Source organism: Canis lupus, chromosome 1, assembly GCF_048164855.1.
Source record: "Canis lupus baileyi chromosome 1, mCanLup2.hap1, whole genome shotgun sequence".
In the NCBI taxonomy this organism is placed as follows: Eukaryota; Metazoa; Chordata; class Mammalia; order Carnivora; family Canidae; genus Canis; species Canis lupus.
The window spans coordinates 92,541,840-92,566,264 of NC_132838.1; the positions used below are offsets into that span (position 1 = coordinate 92,541,840).

The 24,425-nt window shown below is 40.6% G+C and overlaps 1 protein-coding gene across 2 annotated transcripts in view; it reads right to left on the reverse strand.

The window, feature by feature from the left end:
* Positions 1 to 24,425, reverse strand: part of LOC140640406 (histone-arginine methyltransferase CARM1-like) — a 250,059-nt gene that overhangs the window by 86,445 nt on the left and 139,189 nt on the right. For both annotated transcript variants that reach the window (XM_072839730.1, XM_072839740.1), the window contains exons 3-4: positions 15,812 to 15,918; positions 14,868 to 14,972 (exon numbers count right to left, since the gene is read on the reverse strand). In XM_072839730.1, coding sequence (XP_072695831.1) covers positions 14,868 to 14,972; positions 15,812 to 15,918 — 212 coding nt within the window. The remainder of the gene's footprint in view (positions 1 to 14,867; positions 14,973 to 15,811; positions 15,919 to 24,425) is intronic.

The following is a 24,425-nucleotide window of genomic DNA, read 5'->3' on the forward strand; positions in this document are numbered from 1 at the left end:
GGTTCATAGACCAAAGAAATCACTTAAGACCAAGGCCCATTTCTAGTCTTTCTGATAACTTCTACCTCACAAAATTAATCCCTGGGTTGAGTTCTTATGATATATTACCCAACATGAACTTTGGCCTCCCCACTGGGTTAAAAATTGTTTCCCAGAACTCATGCCTATCCAGAACCTGTAGATGACCTTGTTTGGAAATAGGGTTTTTAAAGATTTATTAAGAAAACAACATACTGGATTATGGAGGGCCCTAAATCCAATATGATAGACGTCATTACAGGAAGAAAGAAATTTACACACAGAGACACAGAGGGGGAGACTGCCACATGCCAACAGAGACAGAGACTGGAATGATGCATCTACAAGTCAAGAAACACCAAGGATTGCCAGAAACCACAAGAAGCTAGGAAGAGACACGAAAGGATCTCCTCCAGAGCCTTCAGAAGGAGCATGGCCCTGCGACGCCTTGATTTTGAACTTCTGGCTTTTAGAATAGTGAGAGAATAAAATTCTATTGTTCTAAGCTACCTAGTTTTTGGTAATTTGCCATGGCAGCCCTAGGAAACTAAAACAGCCTCTAAAGTCCAAGTCAATGGGGGAAAAATGCATTATTCAGATCTCTCTCTGATATGTAGATATGGGTATACAAACCTGAGTTTGCATATAATTACCGCTTAGTAGCTGTGCACCCCCTAAAGCAAATTACTCAAATGTACATATCTCTGGTCCCTTTATCTATACATCAGATTAACAGTATATATCGTATTTGTTTGCTGAATGGTTCAGTGAGCATTTGCCATTCTCTTGTGCCTCTTGGCATCTGAACTGCTTCCTGTGTTTGGACAGCACCTCACTGCTGAGGCAGCACCAGTCTCCCAGTAGGGAAGTGGAGGGTGTCCGATTCTCTTTTCTAGCACCCTTGAAGCTAAATCACAGGCATGATTTAGCTTCTGCCAAGATGTGCTTTGCATGAGAAGCTCAGAATGTGAAGATTCAGGGATGTCACAGAATCCTTTCAGGTGAGATCACAGCTACCTCCCAATGCCCATGTGTCAGAGGGAGCTTCTAAGGACAGCATTCAAAGGTAGCACTGGGGGCAGGCTATGCCGCTAAGGTGCCCAACCCTGGGTGCACCTTTGTCTCTCTAAATTCAATCCTGCAGCATGACTTTGGAAATTATTTTTGGTCATGTAGTTTCCATACCTAGTGGCCAATGATCCTGTATCTTTTAAGGAATTCTTTTCTCTCTTTTTTTCCTTAAGTCGGCAGAGCCAGTTTCTGATGTTAGCAGCTAATGACCCTAACACACAAGTACTAAGTGAGATGGGATATGCAAAGCACCTAGCAGGTATTGTGAGTCATGTCCTTTCTTCCCACTTCCCTACACAGTACTCAGCAAGGATACTGCCGTCACCAGGTCAAAGACTACGCTCAGGGGCAAGCAGTGGAGGACTTAATGGATGATTTTTTTTTTTAAATGTGCTGTATATACACAGTGAATGTTATTCTTCCTTAAAAAGGAGATCCTGCCATATGCAATACCATGGACAAATCTGGAGGGCATTCGCTAAATGAAGTAAGCCAGACTCAGAAGGACTAACACTGTATGTTTTCACCTAATGTGAAGTATCTAAAATAGTCAAATGCATCAAAGCAGTGAGTAAATGCTAGTTGCAAGGGATTGGGGTGAGGGAGAAACAGGAAAGTTTATTAGTCAAAGGGTATGAAGTTTCAGTAATGTGAGATGAAAAATTCAATTCTTAATTCCTAGACATCTACTGCACAGCATCGTGTCTGCAGCTAACAATACTGCATTGCATACTTAAAATTTTGCTAAAAGGACAGATTTTATGTTAAGTGTTCTAATCACAAAATAATAAGTAAAGAAGGCAGACAGAAACTTCTGGAAGTGATGGATATGTTATGGCGGAGACTATGGTGTATACTAACATTTTCAAAGTCATCAAGTTGTACATGTTAATTATACATCATTTTTTGATGTGATTCATACCTCATTAAGGTTTGTGTTTTTTTTTAAATAGGGAAGTAAGCGCTGTTTCATCACAGGCAGACAGGACTATTGTGCGGGCCTGGAGTATAGTCTTTATTTCCACCAGTGATGAAGGTCAGGCCTCATTAATGTGTGGGGTTAACTAAAGGTGTACAGTGTTTCAAGGCAGGAGGAGAATTTCAGAGGAGGACCAGAGACGGACTCAAGGACTTTTGACTAAGCTGATGATAAGCTCATAGTGAAGAAAACTCACACTGGGAGAGGCCAGGAGCTCAGGCTCTGCAAATCTGAATAGCAGCTGACAATCCAGGCCTGTTGCTTTGCATGTTTGTTGTTGTTATTTATGGTTTTTTTTAAGCCTTCAAATCCCTGAATCCCTTCTGCCTAAGCCAACTGCATATTTGAATGGACTAAGCAGCTGTTGCAATGGGGGGGGGGGGGGGGGGATTCTCTCTTCTGTGAAAATGCTGATTTAAAAAAAAAAAAAAGTAATAAGCTCCCAGCTCCTGCTTATTCTGTTTCCAGCAACTGGTGCCCTGACAAATGAAGTGTCAAAACATTTCCAAATTAAAACCCTACAGCTCACATAGCCCCACACCCTCAGCAGGATGGACTTCTCCTACTTGTACCCAGCATACACTTGAAGAAACTAAAAATAGCCAGATAGCAATTAACAGAAATTCTGAGGAGGGGAATGGGGTGAGTTCCAACAGGGTCAGTTTCCTGGATGGGTTCCAAGTTGAGTTCTCAGCCAGCAGTGCTCTGGCCAAGAAAGGGTTTTCATTAAAACTGCACGGAGGAGGTAGAGTGAAAAAAAATAAAGATTTGAAAGATTTAAAATGATAGCAGAGGTAGAAACTACAGCACCAACCCCAACACCATCAGGGACAACCATCATACTTGCTATGAGGTACTGAGTTCCTAGCCTGGGTCACTGAGCACTCCATATGCAATGTAAACTCTTAACCTTGCAAGGGCTCTAAAAAGTAGTCACTACTCTAACAGATAAGGCCGTTAAAGCCCAGAGCCAGTAGACAGCTTGCCCAAGATCTCAAGACGAACAGGCTTATGGCAGGTGCATGCTGAGTGGCCAGGCTGTAGTTCGAACCCGGCTTTCCGGCTCTGGGACTCGACCATAACCAGTGTGCCTTGCTGCCTCATACTTGGATGGGGAATGGGCTTATCTAAGTGACCAAATATTTCCACACCATCCTTAAGCCCAAGGAAACAAAATTCTCCCTTGGCAATTTCAGTAGTACCTTTTAGGGGTTATAGGGTGGGGAGTGGGGCACGGAGGACTCTAAAGTAAGACTCACTGGGTTTTAATCCTGGTCTTTTCATTTACTAGTTGTATAAAATAAGATGAATTAACAGCATCCTCAGGCCTCAGTTTTTAAAAATCTCTAAAATGGCAATAAGGGACACCTGGGGAGCTCAGCTGGTTAAGCGTCTGCCTTTGGCTCAGGTCATGATTTCAGGGGTCCTGGGATCTAGTCCTGCATCTGGTTCCCTGCTCAGTGGGGAGTCTGCTTCTGCCTCTACCCCTGCTCATGCTCTCTCTCTCTCTTTCATATAAAAAATGAAATTTTTAAAAAATAAAATAAAATGGCAGTGACGTTAGCATTCATCTCAACACTATTATGAAGATCAAAGGAAGCTGCTATAGACTGAATATCTGTGTCTCCCTAAAATTCAAATGTTGAAACTCTAACCCCCACTGTGATGGTGTTTGTTTTTTTCTTTAATTCAATTAATTAACATATAGTGTTTTATTAGTTTCAGAAGTAGAGGTCAGTGATTCATCTCTTTTTTTTAAGATTTTATTTATTTATTCATGAGAGACAGAGAGAGAGAGAGAGAGAGAGGCAGGCAGAGACACAGGCAGAGGGAGAAGCAGGCTCCATGCAGGGAGCCCGACGTGGGACTCAATCTTGAGTCTCTAGGATCACGCCCTGGGCCGAAGGCTGCGCTAAACTGCTGAGCCACCTGGGCTGCCCTCTTTTTCTTTTTTTAAAGATTTTATTTATATAATTCATAAGAGACACACAGAGAGCGGTAGAGACCTAGGCAGAGAGAGAAGCAGGCTCCTCACAGGGATCTTGTTGCGTGACTTGATCCTAGGACCCTGGGTTCATGACCTGAACCAAAGGCAGATGCTCAACCACTAAGCCACCCAGCATCCCTCATCAGTCTTAGATAACACCAGTGCTCATTATATCATGTGCCCTCCAGTTACCCCATCCCCAATCTCCTCCCCTCCAGCAACCCTCAGTTTGTTTCCTATGATTAAGAGTCTCTTAGGGTTTGCATCCCTCTCTGATTTCGTCTTATTTTTCCCTCCCTTTCCCTATCATTCTCTGTTTTTTTTCTCACTCATTCCACATATGAGTGAGATCATATGATATTTGTCTTTCTCTGACTTATTACACTTATCAGAATACCTTCTAGTTCCAACCAAGTCATTGCAAAAGTCAGGATTTCATTTTTTTTGATGGATGAATAATATCCCATTGTATATATATACCACATTTTCTTTATCCATTCATCTGCTGATGGACATCTGGGCTCCTTCCATAGTCTGGCTATTGTGGACATTGGTGCTGTGAACATTGGGGTGCAGGTGCCCTTTTGGAACACGACATTTATATCTTTAGAGTAAATACCCAGTAGTGAAATTGCTGGGTCATAGGGTAGCTTATTTTCAAGTTTTTGAGGAATTTTCATATCGTTTTCCAGAGAGGCGGCACAGCCTTGCATTCTTACCAACAGTGTAAGGAGGGTGCCCCTTTGTCTGCATCCTCACTAACATCTGTTGTTTTCTGTGTTGTTAATTTTAGCCATTCTGACCAGTGTGAGGTGATATTTCATTGTGATTTTGATTTGTATTTCCCTGATGACAAGTGATGTGAAGCATTTTTTTTAATGTGTCTGTCGGACATTTTTATATCTTCTTTGGAGAAATGTCTGTTCATCTCTTCTGCCCATTTCTTTTTTTAAGGTTTTATTTATTTATTCAAGAGAGAAAGAGAGAGAGAGAGAGTGTGTGTGTGTGTGTGTGTGTGTGTGAGAGAGAGAGAGAGAGAGAGACAGGCAGTGGGAGATGATATTTGCTGTGGGCTTCTGTATATGGTTTTTATTATATTGAGGTATGTTCCCTCTATCCCTACACTGTGAAGAGTTTTAATCAAGAAGGGATGTTATACTTTGCCAAATGCCTTTTCTCTATCTATTGAGAGGATCAAATGGTTCTTGTCCTTTATTAATGTAATGTATATTACATTGATTGATTTGCAGATGTTGAACCACTCTTGCAGCCCAGGGATAAATCTCATTTGGTTGTGGTGAATAATCCTTATAATATACTGTCGGATCCTACTGGCTAGTAACTTGGTGAGAGTTTTGGCATCCGTGTTCATCAGGGATTAATTCTTCTTTAAATATTTGGTAGAATTCCCCTGGGAAGCTATCTGGTCCTGGACTCTTGTCTGTCAGGAGATTTTTGATTACTGCTTCAATTTCCTTACTCATTATGGGTCTGTTCAGGTTTTCCATCTTCCTGTTTCAGTTTTGGTAGTTTACACATCTGTTATTAACTGGTTTATATAACTGGCATCCATTTCTTCCAGATTGCCTAACTTGTTGGTATATAGTAGTTCATAATATGTTCTTATCATTGTATTTATTTGGTGTTGGTTGTGATCTCTCCTCTTTCATTCATGATTTTATTTAATTGTGCCCTTTCTCTTTTCTTTTTGATAAGTCTGGCCAGGGGTTTATCGATCTTATTAATGTTTTCAAAGAACCAGCTCCTAGTTTCGTTGATATGTTGTACTGTTCTTTTGGTTTCTATTTCACTGATTTCTGCCCTAATCTTTTATTAATTTTCTTTTCATGCCAGGTTTAGGCTTTATTTGCTGTTCTTTCTCCAGCTCCTTTAAATGTAAGACTGGATTGTGTATTTGAGACCTTTCTTGTTTCTTTAGAAAGGCTTGTACTGCTATATACTTCCCTCATAGGACTACCTTTGCTGCATCCTAAAGGTTTTGGACAGCTTGCTTTCATTTTCATTTGTTTCTATGGATTTAAAAATTTTTTTTAATTTCCTGGTTGACCCATTCATTCTGTAATAGGATGCTCTTTAACATCCATGCATTTGAATTATTTCCAAATTTCCTCTTGTGATTGAATTCCAGTTTAAAAGCATTGTGGTCTGAAAATATGCAGGGAATGATCTTAATCTCTTGGTACCAGTTGAGACCTGATTTGTGACCCATAATGTGATATACTCTGGAGAATGTATCATGTGCACTCGAGAAGAATGTTTATTCTGTTGCTTTAGGATGGAATGCTTTGAATATATCTGTGAAGTCTATCTGGTTCAGTGTGTCATTCAAAGCCCTTGTTTCCTTGTTGATCTGCTTAGATGATCTGTGCATTGCAGTGAGTGGGGTGTTTAAGTCCCCTACTATCATTGTATTATTACTGATGTGTTTCTTTAATTCTGTTATTAACTGGTTTATATAATTGCCTCCTCCTCAGAGGCATAAATAAAATTGTTAGATCTTCTTGTTGGATGGACTCTGTAATTATGTTATAGTGTCCTTCCTTACCTCTTATTATAGTCTTTGGTTTAAAATCTAATTTGTCTGACATAAGGTTGGCTACCCCAGATTTCTTTTGATGTCCACTAGCATGATAAATGGTTTTCCACCCCCTCACTTTCAATTTGGAGGTATCTTTGGGTCTAAAATGAGTCTTTAGCAGACAGCATATCAATGGATGTTGCTTTTTTATCCAATCTGATACCCTATGTCTTTTGACTAGGGCATGTAGCCCATTTTAACTATTGAAAGGTATGAATTTACTGCCATTGTATTACCTGTAAAGTAACTGTTTCTGTATATTGTCTCTGTTCCTTTCTGGTCTTTGTTACTTTTGGGTTCTCTCTTGCTTAAGGGATTCCCTTTAATATTTCTTGCCAGGCTGGTTTAGTGATCACAGATTTTTTAGTTTCTGTTTGTCCTAGAAGCTTTTTGTCTCTCCTTCTATTTTGAATAAAAGCCTTGCTGGATAAAATATTCTTGGCCACATATTTTTTTCATTTCGCACACTGAATATATCATGCCAGTCTTTTCCGGCTTGTCAGGTGTCTGTGGACAGGTCTGCTCTCAGTCTAATGTTTCTACCCTGGTAGGTTAAGGATCTCTTGTTCTGAGCTGCTTTCAGGATTTTCTCTGTCTCTGAGATTTGTAAGCTTCACTGTTACATGCTGAGATGTTGACCTATTTTTATTGATTTTGAGAGGGGTTCTCTGTGCCTCTTGGACTTAACTGCCTGTTTTCTTTCCCAGATTAGAGAAGTTCTCAGCTGTAATTTGTTCCAATACACCCTCTGCCCCCTATTTCCTTTTCTTCTGGGATCCCAATTATTCTCATATCATTTCATTGTATGGTATCACTTACCTCTTGAAATCTCCTCTCATGTTCTAGTAGTTGTTTATCTTTTTCTTAGCTTCTTTATTCTCTAACATTTTGTTTTCTGTATCATGAATTCTCTCTTCTGCCTCATTTATCCTAGCAGTTAGAAACTCCATTTTTTATTGCATCCCATTAATAGCCTTTTCCATTTTGACTTTATTAGATTTTTATTCTTTTATTTCTCCAGAAAGCTAGTATGTATATCATTGTTATTCTGAACTCTAGCTCTGACATCTTACTTATATCCATACTGACTAGGTCCCTGGCAGTCAATACTGCCTGAGGTGAGTTTTTCCATCCTGGCATTCTGTCCAGAGAAGAACAGATGAATGAGAGAACAAAATACTGAAATGGCAACAATGACCTCAGAGAAATATACACTAAACAAATCAGTAGAGACCCAAAACTGAAAAAATAAAATAAAAAAAAAGAGAGAAAGAGAGAGAATATAATCAGACAGGTGAACAGAACAGAGCAATATACTGGATCCTGTGTGTATTCTGATCTGTTTCCTACAAAACTAGGTCCCAAAATTGTAAGGAAAGAAAAATTTATATATGTACATAAATAAATACAATGAGAAGACAGAATGTAAATTAAAAGACAAAACAAAAAAGAAACAATGTAAACAGACAGGTGAACAGAACAGCAATACACTATATCCTGGGTGTATTTTGATCGGCTTGTTAGAAGAGACTACATCCCAAAATTGTAAAGAAAGAAAAACATATATATACAAAAGCAAAATTAAATACAGTGAAAGGATAGAATGAAACCATAAAGATGAAAATTTAAAAAGACTTTGAAAAGAAGAGAGAAAATATAATCTGACAGGTAAACAGAAGAGAGACATATAGTAGATTCCGGGTGTATTTGAGCCTGTTTGTTGGAAGAAACTGCACCCCAAAATTGTAAAGAAATCATATACACACACACACACACACACACACAAGTAAATGAAATATACAAGTTAAATGAAATACAATGAAAGGATAAAATGTAAGTGTAAAATTAAAAATAAAAAAAAAGACTTTAAAAAGTTGATAAAATAAGAAATTGGTTGAAAAGGAAAGAGAAAGAAAATTAAACTTGAAAGACTGAAGAATCATGAGAAAAAGCCCATGCATTCCATATGCCATTTTCCCCTAGGACTGGGGTTTCGCGGTTGTGTCATCGGTCCCGGTCTCGGCGGGATGTCCTTGCTGACCTGAGGACGAGGGTGCACTGATTCCCGGGTGTCTCTGCCAGGGCAGACCTGCGCTGCCCTTGTGGGGCGGGGTGGCTGAAGACGCTGCATCAGATTGTTCTGGGTGGCTTTTGTTCCCTGGACGCTTTCTGAGCAGCCTTGGAGGCTGAGGGTGAAAATGGGGGCCTCCCAGTCTCCAGCCCTGGAGTGCAAGAGCGTGCCCCCCACTCCTCAGTTCGCCCTCAGGGAAGGGCAGGCCCACTGCTGTCTCCAGCATCTCCTGCCCTCTGTGTTCACCCAGCCTGTGACCCGGCATTTCTATTTCAGACACAGGACCCCGCTTTGAGTCCCCAAACCCTGCAGACTCCTGCGGTGTGCAGGTGCATTCTGCTCCTTTTGCAGAATGGGGGGAGTCTGGTGGGTTCCGCCTCTTGCCAGGCCCCTGCTCAGAGAACAGTCACCGGGTGGTGCCATGGTTGGCGGTTTATGGCCACCCCGAGCTGAGCACCCGCTCCTGGGCTCACTGACTGCAGCCGGCTTCCCCGCTCCGATGCCTGGGAACTCTGCCGCATCAGGCACCCCCGGTCTTCCCGCAACCCCAAGGATCCTGAGACCACACTGTCCCACCTAGGTTTCCACCTTGCTTTGGTGTCTGAGCACCTTTCAGCCAAGCGGTCCCTTACTGGAGCAGACCTCCCAAAGTTCTGCTTTGGGGCTCTGCTGCTTTATCACTTTCTGGAAGCCAGGTGCAGGAGGCTCCATCCCCTTGCAGTTTATCTTCCCCGTAAATCGCCTGGAATTCACTTCTCTGTCACCTCCTACCTTGCACAAAGTGGTCACTTTTCTATTTGTAGAGTTGCAGCTATCCTTTTCTTAGATCTCTGGTTGAGTTCACAGGTTTTAGAATGATTTGACAGCTATCTCGCTGAATCCCTGGGACCAGACAAAACTAAGGTCTCCTACTCCCCCACCATTTGGAAAGTTCAACGTGATGGTAGTTGAAGATGGGCTTTGGGAAGTAATGAGGTGACAAGTGCGGAGCCCTCATGATGGTGACGAGTGGCGTTATAAGAAGAGACGTGAAAGGGTTTGCTGCTTCTCCTTCTGGGACATGTGAGGATGTAGCAGGAAAGCCACTATCTATAAGCCAGGAAATGATTCCTCAGCAGACACCGGCTCTGCTGACACACTGCTCTTGGACTTCCCATCCTCCAGAATTATGAAAAATAAACGTTTATTTAAACCACCCAGTCTATGGTAGTTTGCTGTAGCAGCCTGAACTAAGACAGAAACAGTATATGGAAAGCTCTTGGCATGGTGCCTGCATATGCTATGTTCCTCAACATATAACAGCCATCGGTACTGATCATTCTAAACCCCATGCCCTTTTAGGTAATTTCACCAAGAAAGAATATAAGGGTTTAATGAAAAGGTAGCATCCTCCATGGAATCCCAGGGTTTATTCCAGACTGGTCTTCAGAATGATAAAGCAAACAAAAAAGAATCTAAAAAGATTTTGGATTCATGGTGGATTTGGTAGATTCAGAGTTGGGGTGAGAGACCATTCTAGACTGACTAGGAATGAGGGGATTCTTGAGACATTACAACTGGGATAGTTAGTTATTTCTGTTTTCAGAGGGGAGGGGATATGTACCATCAGAAAAAAGTGTACCAACCTTCTTCTTTTTCCTTCAGAGTAAGAGTGACCCATGTGCCTGGTGATGCTGGGAAACAGGACTGAGCATGCGCAGCCCGCTGCTGAGGTGGGGGGCAGCCTGCTCACCCCCTGCTCAAGCATGCACTCTTGAGTTCCCTACAGGGGAGCAGGCCGGGCAGGCTCTGGGTGCATCTAGGCAGACTGGTTGTTCAGCATAGAAGTGGGTGGAAAAGTTGTGTGTGTGTGGGGGAACAGGAAGCCTTATTTGGCTACAGGTCCAATCCCTGCTCTCCAATCAGCATTAACAACCATAAAGCTGCTATTATTTCTACCTGACATCTGTGTCTATTTCTAAATTGGTTCAGAACTCAGAGGGGGAAAGAGATATAATTAATTATCAACCATGTGATTAATTATCACCTTCATAAACCCCAACAGATAGAAGCCTATTTTATTTCATTGGCAGGCAAGGCCATTTCAGGTTGGCAGGAAAAGGATTATTCACAAAATCAAATGAGGTTATAGCTGTGAGTGACCTTAAAGATGAGCCAGTCCAATAGCTTCATTTTTATAGATGAAAAGATATACAAAGGAAATGGTCAAGTGACATAATGCATGTGAAATTCTGTGAAAGCTTATAATGCAACTTATTCATACGATTGGTAGTTTGGAGAATGGTCTTTAGAAGCTCTAACCTCAGAATTAAAAACAGATTATAGAAATATAGAAAACTTATGGTAGATAATAGAAAATAGATTATATGTGGAAACTAAGCAACTTTAGAGGGAGAGAAGTTTCCCTAAACCAAAGTATTACCTCCAGGAAACATTTTCAAACCACGAAGAACTGATCAATAGTTTGGAGGGTTTTTTGGTTTTGTTTTTTAAAATTTGTATTATTTTTATTATTTTAAAAATATTTTACTTACTTATTTGGCAGAGAGAGAGCAAGCAAGCGAGCAATGTGCACAAGCAGGGGTAGGGGCAGACAGAGGGAAAGGGAAAGGCAAACTCCCTGCTGAGCAGGGAGTCCAATGCAGGACTCGATCCCAGGACCCTGAGACCATGACCCAAGCTGAAGGCAGACGCTTAACCGACTGAGCCACCCAGACACCTGTTTTTTGTTTTTGTTTTTTAATTAGCAAAAAATATCTACCTTTGGTCAGTAAGACTGATTACCCAAAATCCTGAATACCAGGTAAAGTGTCAAAAGAAACAAGCGTTTCCCTCCTCTATCCCAATCCTGCCCACCTGCCATAATGAGGTCCTTCTTGTTAGGAATGTTTACTTCCTATCTGCTAACCAGGCAGGCCCCACTGGCAAGGCAAAGGTCCCAGACACATCAAGACATATGACAAGACAGAGGAGACTCTGTGGCCAAATACAACCATTTCTTATCTTATCTTTGCTTCCTACCATCACCCTCACTCTCCAGAGTCCCCAGATCTGGTCCTGGGAAAGTCAGAGAGAGTCCACCTCACCCTTCCTCTCCCACCAAGCACAGCTGTGAAACCTGAACTCAATGCATGGAACAGGTACTTGAAGACTCTGAAAAGTATATAGTAGCAGGTGGACTGGGGAAGACCCAAAGTCAAAATTCAACCAAACCAAATCCTCTACCCCACCCATGGTCTGAACTCAACACACCAGAAATGGGTACCCGGATGCAGACAAGAGAGCTCCTGAAGACACTTAGCTCTGGCTCTGGCATCAAGAAAGGAAACTATAATCTCAAATATGGAAATACTCTGGTTTTCCCTTCCTCCTTTTTTTTTTCCTTTCCCTCTTCCTTCTCCTCTCCCTCCTTTCTTTTCCTTCCCTTTCTTCTCTTCGAGTCTTCTAGCCTCCAGTAATCTAGTAGTAGTGACAGCATCAGTCTACAGGAGTCAAAATGACAAGGGAGGGGAACCTACCTCTTCATTCAGTGGTGTGGTTATTTCCAAAGGCTGAGGCCACCCCCCACTGCCTTTTTTCTTTCTTTGTCCCCTCTCTGCTTGGCCAGTGTGGGCAAAGTCATGGAAGTACATGACAGAGTGAGCTTTGTGCCCAGAGACTAAGAAGTGGTCCCAGAGAATCAGAAAGTACCAGGGAAATCATGGAGGAGGAAGGACCTTGGAAAGGCAACTCCATCAAGTTTTCTGTTTTTAAAATAAATTCCTGGGCTCACTGTCAATCTGTATATGCATGAATCTAACCTTAATTAGCAAGCATATCAGTACTTTGAGAAGTCTGCCAGGCACCAGACTGACCACAGGGTAACACACACATGCAGACCCAAACAGCACTGCCAAAGACTTTGGAAAACTGAACTGACATGAGAACCAGAGCTCTCAGAAGGTCAACTAGTGAGCATTAAACTCGTAGCCAGAACCTAACCAAGCTTGAATGAAAACTAAAAGAAATATATCAGTGTTCTCCCTAGGCATTAAATAAGACCTAGAATCTCATAATATTCAAAATGCACAGGATACAATCCAAAATTCCTTGCCATATGAAGAATCAGGAAAACTTTAATTCCCTTGGAAAGGACAATTGACTAAACAGCAATAACACAGATGTTAGAATTATCTGACAAAAACTATGATAAAAAAGCTCCAACCAGCAATCACGAACACTGCTGAGACCAATGGGTAAAATAGTCTCAGGTAAAAAACAGATGACATAAACAGGAGCCAGATGGAAATTTTGGAATTGAAAAATACAATAACCAAAAAAAGAAAAAAGAAAAATAGAATAACCAAAAACAACAACAACAAAAATACCACCTCTGCTGGGCTCAAGAGCAGAATGAAGATGACAGAGGAAAGAAAGCCAGGGGCAAATCAACTTCTAGCTGGGTGACCATTTATCACTACTTTTTCATACAGTTTTCTCTCTGTTTTAATTAACTACTGCTGCATAACAAGCCACATTAAAATTTAGGGGCTTAAACTGGAACCAATTTGTAGTTTCTCTCACTTCCATGGGAGGGTTGGGCAGCTTCTCTGCTAGTCTTGCCTAGATACATTCATGTTTCTACATTCAGCTGGAGGGGTGGCTGGACTGGCTGTCCAAGATGGCCCCATGCATAGGAGTGGCAGTTGGTGCTGGCTGTTGACTGGCATGTCAGGTCTCTTTAATGTGACCTTTCAACATCTAGGAGGCTAGACTGGGCTTCTTCATGATGTGGTACAGGGTTCCAAGAGGATGAGGTCCAGAGCCACAAAGTCCCTTAAGCTCTAGGCTCTGAAATCCATACAGTGTTAACCTCTGTCATAGTGTTTTGGGGAAAGCACCAGAAGGAGAGCACAGAGATAAAGGCAAAACAAAACAAAACAAAACAAAAAAACACAACACTTCTCTTGATGAAAGAAAAGCTATTAAGACTTTGCAAATGGGTGTGGACACAGGGAACCATGAATCTTTAGGACCATTATTTCAATCTTCCACCACCATACCCTTCTGGGGGAATTAATGCCTCAAATAGAAGGCATGGTCTACTATTGCTATGGCAGTAGAAGAGACTGTGAGACCCAGAGAGGTTTAGAGTCTTGCCTAAGATCCCACAGCTAGTTAGGGAGAAAACATAAAACAAATCCCAGGAGTCCACTGACCAGTCCTCATGTCTCTGCGATGAGCCACATGGTATTTTGCACACTGGCTAATTTAACAGGCTGGAGAATAATGGGCGACACTTGTATAATGTGTTAGCAGTCACTCATCATTCAGATCCATTTTGTGAAGGAAATCAGTGCCGGCTCTTGTGGAGTCCATGAAAAAAGCTGAAGCAAAGAGACTCCCTAAGAACCATTCATTATGCAGCAACAGAGGTCCTGACCCATTCAGTGCTCCGAGACATAACATTCAGTCCCTTGCCTTCCTGGTACTCAGAGCTTAATTTCCTCATTGAGGCAAAATTCACATAACATAAAATTAACCATGACTCATTTTACATTGTAAAATTCAGGGTCAATTGGCACTTTCACTATGTTATGTAACTGTTACCTATTATCAAGTTTCAAGACCTTTCTATCACCCTAAAAGGAAACCCTGTACCCATTAAGCACCACTCCCCATTTCTCTCTCCCTCTGTCCCCGGCCACCATGAGTCTGCTTCCTTTCAATGGACTTGCCTATTCTGAATGTTTCGGGCACGTGGAATCATATGCATGAGCTTTTGTGACTTCTTTCACTTGGCGCATTTTTGAGGTTCATCCATGTTGAAGCATGTACCAGCACTGTGTTATTTTTATGGATAAGATAAATCTGAAAGACACCATCAACATCCTATTGTATGGATAGACCACATTTTGTTTATCCAGTCATCAGTTAATGGGCATTTTGGGTTCTTTCTATGTTCTGGAAATCGTGAATAGTGCTGCTATAAACATTCACATACAAATAGTCGCTTGAGTACCCGCTTTCAATTCTTTGGCGTATATGATCAGGAGTGGAATTTTTGGGTCATATGGTAATTCTATCAAAGCTTAATCTTGATTCTAGTTTTTGACAAGGTTTCTTAAATGGTTTGAGATTAATAACATGCTGCCAGCATTACCTTGTCTCTAAAGTCAATGTGGTTCTGGAGGATGGCTCTGTGGTACGTGGCTGTCCTCACGAAATCTTGCATCATGTTCTGCTGCTGGGAAATGCAGCCATAAAACTGTAAGGAAAAGAGAAGGATGGGGAGAGTAAACAACCCACGAGGCATCATTTCATGACCATCTAGTCAAGGTAGGCTGAGCCTAACACACAGGCAAGCCGAAGCTCAGAAAGATGCAGTAACCTATCCATATTTGCCCTATTTGTAAGGTCTAGAACTATAAGTCAATCTCAGACTTCCAAAGGCTGCTCCATTCACAGATTCAGGCCTAGATATTGCCCAGGTAGGTGCCCAGGGTTCTCAAAGCAAAGGCTATGAGAGAACACAAAGAAGAATAATAGGCACAAGAGAGAGAAAGAGGCCAGAGACAAAAGGGACGTCTCTAATGAGTCCTGAGTCGGGAGAGAAATGCAGGACTTGGACAGAAGTCTTGAGAGAGGGCAGGTGTAGGGCAGGTGGTGACGATGGTCATTCTTATCAGGCAAGCCAGCTGAGTGATATGGTGCATACAAATCCATGATCACTGAGTCACAAATACCGTCATCCTAACTGCCACCATTTGATGGGGTTTGCTGTTATAGGCACCACACTGAATTCATATACATCCTCTCATCAAATTAAATCATTAAAAAAATTAGATGAATTTTCATCCCCAGACAACAAAAGTGAGGCCAGGAAGTACAGCAACTTGCCAACATCCTGACAACTTGAGAAGTGAAGGTGGTGAGGATTCCAACCTGGGCTGTGCCACCGCTCAGGGGACCACGCCATGAGTAGTGGCAGGGCCATGCCCACGGCATCCTCCCCGACCACCAGCCTGCCCAGGTGTGTCCACAGGGGTGTCCACAGGTGTGCGGCACCTGGAACCCACTCCTGTCCGCCAGGGCAACTTTCCTGACCTGGAAGTACTGCACGGCAGATGCCTCTTCTGTCCGCTGGTTGAACACCGACAATTCCTTTTTCTCATTCCGGCATCTTTTCAAGGTATTTGAAAAGGAGCTGAGATCTGCAAGGATAAAAAGCAGATCCGTTTCTACACTGAGGGAACCACAGTACTCAGCATTGCAACCACAGAACTCAGCACTGCACTCTGTACAAAAGTCTGAGAAAATATTAGAAGATTCAAAGGGCACGTTGATCCCCGGACGCACACACGATAGGAATGGCAAGGTGGAAGCAGGAGCCACTCTGAGATGTGACAGCCTTCGACTCGTCAGGCATACTTGTGTTCATCAGTGTCACGGGAGAGAGCCAAGTGGGACACGCAGAGGCTGGGCTCAGGGAATTCTCCGGGTCCTGTGTTCATAAAGCTTACAGGCTTATTCTCAGTACATGCTCTGGGGAATGTGATTGTTGATGATAATGAAAAAATATATGTGAATATAAAAACATATATAATGAATATATATACATATGTGTGTATATATAATCTCACTCTATTGTCACAACAGGGTGTTTTTTACATTTAGTATACTCCAGGTGTAGAGAGAAAAAATAAAATAACTGAAGATATGTGGGTATAAGGAAATGCTTTCTATAATTTGAGGAAAAGAAATAAATAGATGAAGGCTCAGAAAACCCCCAAAGTATTATTACTAATAGATAACACAGCACAAAGTGGTCAAGTTTTGTGACTTCAGCCTTAGAAATGTCTCTTACGGGACACCTGGGTGGCTCAGTGGTTGAACATCTGCCTTTGACTCAGGACATGATCCCGGGGTCCTGGGATTGAGTCCCGCATCGGGCTCCCCGCGGGAAGCCTGCTTCTCCCTCTGCCTATGTCTCTGCCTCTCTCTGTGTCTCTCATGAATAAATAAATAAAATCTTGAAAAGAAAAAAAAGAAAAAAAAAAAAGAAATGTCTCTTACATCCCGCCCAGTGGTCCTTATCGCCTGTGACCTTCTCCCTTTCCACCACTGGTGATATGACCAGGTCTCTCCTTTACAGCCCGTGCTGGATTCCTGATGCCCACACACACTCAGTTCACCACAAGCTCCAGCCCCTCACATGTGTCTGGCCTTGCATGCTACCCTGCACACCTTCTCCTTGTGCACTGCGTCCTCCACACTTCTGCCATGCTAAAGTGCTTACAAATGCCCACATCAACCTGGTCCTGGCCTGGTTTCTTGACTTGAAACCGTATCTCTTCTCTTTAAATTCACTTTTTTAAAAGGTTTTATTTATTTATTTATTCATGAGAGACACACAGAGAGAGGCAGAGACATAGGCAGAGGGGAAGCAGACTCCCTGCGGAGAGCCCAATGTGAAACTCGATCCCAGGACCCCGGGATCATGACCTCAACCACTGAGCCACTCAGGTGCCCCTAAATTCACTTTTGACATCAAACTCCTATTTATCCCCCAAGATTTAACTCAATCAGCATTTCCTCATTGCTATGTTCTGGAACACCCACAGGCATGGTGGGCTTCAACACTTGATGAGAATCACCTGGAAAGACTTTTTACACTATGGATGCTGGACCCTCATCCCACACCTGCTTAGTCAATGTTCTGATGATAAGGCCAAGGCATGTCCAGAGTTAGTTTTCATGTGTAAGCCAGGGATGAGAGCCTTTGCTCAAATCTCATGTTCTCAGCTTACCATATTTCATATTTTATTGAAAATATCTTTTTAAAAAAATCTATCTATAGCAAACTATTTTAGGGCACGGTTTAGGGCTTCAGTCTTCACAAATAGTACTAAGAGAGCAGCCACTCAATAAACACATCTGAAATGAATGTGGTAAAACTATTTTCAATTTGTGAGCCAGCCCTGTGAAGCTCTGGGGCTGCCCCATGTCCAGGGGGATAGGTTGAAAAGATACCTTGTCTGAGAATAAATATGTGAACATACCTAACACAGCTCCACTCAAGGGAATGCCATGTACTCTAAAGAAACTTGGAGATGGATAAAGGAATGGTGGAATAAGTCAAAATTAGATTTACAGTGTATGCTGAACAGTGTCAAATGCTCACCCCAATTATAAACCCCCATCTAGCTAGTGTCCCCATGTGGATCTCTCTTTTATAAGAATGGCTTGTTGACTAAAACTTTACCTGCATTATGAAATTTTCTGTCGACTCTTTATCTTTTGCAATTATACCCTTATAAAGGAGAGGATGTAAGCAATGATTTTTAAGTAATTGCAAAACCGACACCTAAAAAGTATAGAACATTTGCAAAAGGCAACAAACTAAAAAGAAGAAAATAAAAGTATGCAATTTATGCAAGCTATTAATTATTAACATTTCATTGTATGGTGTTTTGGAGTGTTTGAGTGCACGCGCATGCGTGCAAAAATTCCTCTGCAAAATTCTGTTGCACTATTTTGTAAATACATCTTTTCATTCAAGATACTCTGAATAACTTCTCACATTATTAAGTAGTCTCTCCACCTGACTGTTAATGGATGTATGCTTCAACTTTCATGGATGTGCCATGTTAGCCAATTCCCTGTGGTTAGATTCCCGAGTCTCTACCCTGGTCTACTGTACCAGAATGACAGAGCCCAGCACTTGTATTTTTAGCTGTGTCCCTGGTGATTCTGATGACAAGACATTTTTGAGAACTCCACTTAGTAGAACCTCTGTATAATATGTATTCTAACTCTACATTACATTAAAATATGTGCTATTTCTTCACAACTTTTTCCTACACGGGCAATAAATAGATGAATTGGTATTTCTGCTCCCTTACAATATTTTTTTAATACAATCTTTTTTTTTAATTAATTAATTAATTTATTTATGATAGGCACACAGTGAGAGAGAGAGAGAGAGGCAGAGACACAGGCAGAGGGAGAAGCAGGCTCCATGCACCGGAAGCCCGACGTGGGACTTGATCCCGGGTCTCCAGGATCGCGCCCTGGGCCAAAGGCAGGCGCCAAACCGCTGCACCACCCAGGGATCCCACAATATTTTTTTAATTAAAAAAATAATATGTAAATAACTTAATCATATTAAATTTCAAAATGCAGAAGAGAAAGTCAGGAAGGATAAATGATTCCTAGATATAACCACTAATAGGATTTTGAGATAAAATCTCCCACTAATTTTTCTTTGTTATGTTTTTATCTACCACCATATTACTTATAATAATAGTATCGTACTCTACTGTTTTACAACTTGCTTTGTCATGACAAATAGTTAGGCTTTTCTGTGTCAGGTGCCCCTAAATTCACTTTTGACATCAAACTGGTGATATGAAGTTGACAGACTTTTCCTATGAAGTCTGTCAACTACACATAAAGCTGCAAAGCTCAATAATTACAATGTCTTTTTGCTCTTCTCTTATTTGTTCTCAGAGGCAACATCAGAGACTTAGTAGATCTTAATTTCAACAAGGTTTTTAACTATGTTCTTTCAAATCTTGAACCTACTTATTTGCTTATCAAGTTCTACTGGGTGTCAAAAGTACCAACCCTATTAAACTATAATCTATATTTGTATTTTATTTCTTTTAAAAGATACCAGATAATATTTTCAGACTCTAAAATATTTTAAAACTTTGTTAGATAAAAACTTGCAACAAACAAGTTAAACAAGTATAAAGGGAACACACCTCAATATTACAAAGGTCATATATGACAATCCTGCAGCTGACATCATACTCAATAGTACAACATTGAAAGCTTTTCTCTAAGACCGGAAACAAGACAAGGATGCCCATTCTCACCACTCCTATTCAACATAGTATTTGAAATCCTACTCATAGCAAATCGCAGTAAAAAGAAATAAATGGCATCCAAATTGGAAAGGAAGAAGCAAAACTGTCTCTGTTTGCAGACAACATGATATTATATATAGAAAACCCTAAAGGACCCCACCAAAAATTGTTATAACCAATGAATTCAATAGAGTTGCAAGATACAGTATCAATACACAAAAATCAGTTGTGTTCCTAAACTCCAACAATGAACTACGAGAAAGAGAAATTAAGAAAGCAAAATCCTATTTAATATTGCATCAAAAAGAATGACATATTTGGAAATAAATTGAATCAAGGAGGGGACACCAATTATCTGTACTCGAAACTATAAGACATTGATGAAAAACATTGAAGATGACACAAATAAGTGTAAATATATCTTGTGTTCATGGTTTGGAAGAATTAATATTGTTAAAATGTCCATACACCCAAAGCAATCTACAGATTTAATGTCATCCATATCACAGAAAAAGAAAAATAATCCTGAAGTTTGTATGGAACCACAAAATTCCTAATAGCCAAAGCAATCTTGAGAAAAAAGAACAAAGCGGAGGCATTACACTTTCTGATTTCAAACTATATTGCAAAGTTGCAGTAAGTAAAACAGTATGGTGTTGTCATAAAAACAGACACACAGATTAATGGAACAGGATAGAGAGCCTCTTGCCTACATACATAATCAATGTACAACAAAGATGTCAAGAATATCTTATGGGGAAAGGATAGTGTCTTTAATAGATGATGCTGGGAAAACTGGAGAAGAATGTACCCAAACCTCTATCTTACACCATATACAACATCAACTCAAAAGGGATTAAAGAATTGAACATAAGATCTGAAACCATAAAACTTCTAGAAGAAAATGGGAATAAACACCTCAACATTGATCTTGACAATGATTTTTTTTTAATTCGACACTAAGAACAAAGGTAACAACAGGAAAAATAAATAAATGGGACTACATCAAACTAAAAAGCTTCTGCACTGTGAAGGAAACCATCAAGAAAATGAAAAGGCAGCTACTGAATGGGAGAAAATAAATGCAAATCATATATCTGATAAGGAGTAAATACCCAAAGTATATAAAGAACTCATACAACTCAATAGCAGGAAAAAAAAAAAAAAAAGCCACCTCCACTCAATCTGGTTAAAAAATAGGTGAAGGGACTGAGTAGACATTTTGCCAAAAACATACAGATGACCAACAGATACATGCTTCATATCACTCATCATCAAGTAAATGCAAATCAAAAACACAAGACATCACCTTATACCTGTTACAGTGGTTATCATCAAAAAGACAAAAGATATCAAGTGTCAGTGAGGATGTGGAGAAAAGGGGACCCTTATGCACTGTTAGAAGGAATGTAAATTGGTGCAGCCACTGTGGAAAACAGGATGGATGCTCCTCAAAAAATTAAAATAGAACTACTATATGATCCAGCAATTCCATTGCTGGGTATATACCCAAAGGAAGTGAAATCATCATCTCCAAGAGATGCCTTCACTCCCATGTTCACTGCAACATTATTCACAATAGCTAAGATATGGAAATAGCCAAAGTGTCTGTCAACAGATGAATGGATAAAGATACATATCTTGTTATATATATTATATCATATGCATCTACTTCCTGCAATGAAATATTAATTCAGCCATGAGACAGAGGAAATTCTGCCATTGGGGACAACATGGGTAGAACTTGATGGCATTAAATTAAATGAAATAAGACAGATGAAGACAAATACAGTATGTTATCACTTACATGTGGAATCTTCTTTTAAAAAGTCAAATTCATAGAAAGAAAGAGTAGAAAAGTGGTTCCTTAGAGTTTTCTGGCTGGGGGGGGGGGCAGAAAAGAATAGGGTGAGGTCGGTAAAGGGATATAAATGTTCAGCTATAGGAGGCATAAGGTCTGAGGATCTAATGTATTACATGGTGACTATAGTTGCTTAACAACATACTGCATAACTGAAATTTGCTGAGAGAACTGAAATGGCCTCACCAAAAAAATAAAATAAGATAATAAAATAAAATAAAATAAAATAAAATAAAATAAAATAAAATAAAATAAAATAAAATTTCTTGGGCATACTAAAACACCCAAGAAGATATTAGATAATATTGACTCAGCTCTAGGCTGAGGGAACTGGCACCTCTCCAATTCCCTCTGCGCTCTCAGAGACTGCCAGCAGTGGTCTGTGTCACCCATCTGTGAGTTCTTTGAGTCCTGGGCATCTAAGCTGTTTGGGCTTTCAAAGCCTACAGTAAATTCATTTGTTCAACAGTCTTTTGAATATTCCCAACAGTTGCAAATCTTCATACCTTGGGGGACAGTTGAGCTTTTAATATACCCCAAAATAATAGGTGCCTAATTTAGTAAACAAGATGTGTGATGCATTGAAAAGTATCACTTTTGGTTAACAAACAAGATTATGACTATCAAGTAATGTGAATAGTCTTGTGTCACTCAACTGTCTCCAAAAGAAAATGTAAAAGAGAAGCTCCAGCAAAGTTTTAGGTTACATCAGTATCCATACAATACATTAACAGTCTTCTAAAGTAAACAGTAATCGGATAAATTACCTCTATTATGTTTCTGTTAAAAATATTATAATATTATTTTAGACGCTATACTCACAACTTTATCAGAATTTCCTGTTTGACAAGTTTAAGATGTATTTATGGGATTTAGAAAATAGGGAGCATCTTCCAAAGTCCAGGAATCAGCATCAGTTAAGTCCTGCCTATGGTGATTTCTGTCACAATGGCTCCCAGGAGAATGTTCTCTTTACAGCCTCCCTTGCCTTTATTTTAATGGTTAAAATAAATGTGTGCAAATAAAGGAAATGTTTGTGTTTCCATATGATGTATAAAGATTTTTTAAAAAAAATAACTTTAAAAAGGAAAAGAAACTTAATTGTTGATTCTTCTCTCCCTCAGTCTCCCGGAAAAAGGACTCTGGAAGACACTGTCTTAATCCATTTGGGCTGCTCTAGCAAAGTACCATAGACTGGGTGATTATAAACAACAGAAATCCATTCCTCACAGGTCTGGAGGCTGGAAGTCCAAGATCAGCGTGTCAGCACAGTCAGGTTCTGGTGAGATCCTTTTCTGAGTTGTGGACTACTCTCTTCTGGCTATGTCCTCACATGGCAGAAGGGCCAAGGGACCTCTCTGAGGTCACTTTTATAATCACAATCCTAAGGCCCTGCCTTCAAATACCACCACCTTGAAGATTAGGTTTCAAATACTAGCTTTGGGGGAGACACAAACATCCCATCTACAGTGATGCTCACTGCTGAATCCAAACTGAGATGCAACATGAGTAACCTACCTTCTCTTCCTTGGTTCTCCAAACTAGGGGGAGGGACTTTTGATAAGAGGAGTGAAGGGAGTCTTTAAATCCAGCAGGTAATTCTATGTTTTGGAGAACATTTGGGCAAAAGGTATTTATTATTATTATTATTATTATTATTATTATTATTATTATTATTATATGAAAGAACTTTTTGATCTGCAGGCACCATTTGTTTGAAAGATGCCATTCTTCGCTCCTGAAGGAAGAAAAGAAAGGCTTGCTGTTTAGAACATAATCAAAGTCTAGGGCCGCCTGGGTGGCTCACTGGTTGAGCGGCTGCCTTTGGCTCAGGGCGTGATCCCAGGATCAAGTCCTGCATTGGGCTCCCTGTAGGGAGCCTGCTTCTCCCTCTGTCTATGTCTCTGCCTCTCTCTCTCTCTCTCTCTCTCTGTGTCTCATGAATAAATAAATACAATCTTTTAAAAAAAAATAATCAAAGTCTAAATGGACATTACGTTTGCATATTGGCTCCTTCAGCAACTCAGGGTAGAAAGGGTGGGGGGAAAGGGGTCAGAACCACTGCTGTGGAATAGAGGTCCCAGTTGGGTATATCCCAGAAGTCTGAAGCTGAGGGCAGAGTTTTTAAGGATGGGGATATGCCCTCAATGATGACACAATAATACAAGCCTAGTCCCTCTGACACAGCAGGGCCTAGGGGTAAAATAGTAACGCCTCTCAAAGGACACACTTCACACTGGGAAGATGGTGGCTTGGTAGAATTGATATTGCAGCCATGCTGGCTTCAACTGCCATGTTTTGTCATTTTTTCACCACAGAGATGTAAATTTCTCTATTGTATAGATATTAACCATGCTACTGTCAGGATTCTAATTATTTCACTTTGATTCTCAATCTTGATTTCAGTTTCTTCTTAACAAGCTATCACTCTTCCATTTTAGCATGCAGTTATACTCTGTGGATCCAGAGACTCCAGAGACACACCATTTCCTTTTTGGTGCTGCTTCGAAAAGGACCAGATTGACTGGATCTGTTTTTGTTTGCTTGCTTCTCTTAAATAGCTGCTATTTACAAGTGATACTGTCTGTAGCACTTTCCATACAGTTTATTTACCAAGATACTAGCATCTTTTTTTGCAGGAAAGGGTGATACCTGCCTGGCTGCATCAGCTGTTCTGGCCACATGTCCCAAAATTATACCAGAAAACACACTACTGACAATATGATAATCATGGTGTAGATATTTTTTTAAAAATAAAAAACAAAACAATAATCATATGTCGAACTCTAAACATGGTTGCAGAACTGCTTTTGGCTATCTTGACAAATTTACATACAGCCTATTTTAATTTCCTTCAGCCCATGAGCTCAAGTTTGCCAAATTGAGCTCATTTCACTGGGCACATAAGGAAGCGATCTATTTTCCTGAAGTCAGAATACAAAAAAGACAGCAATGCTGACCACTCGCCCCCATTCAATTCTCCTTC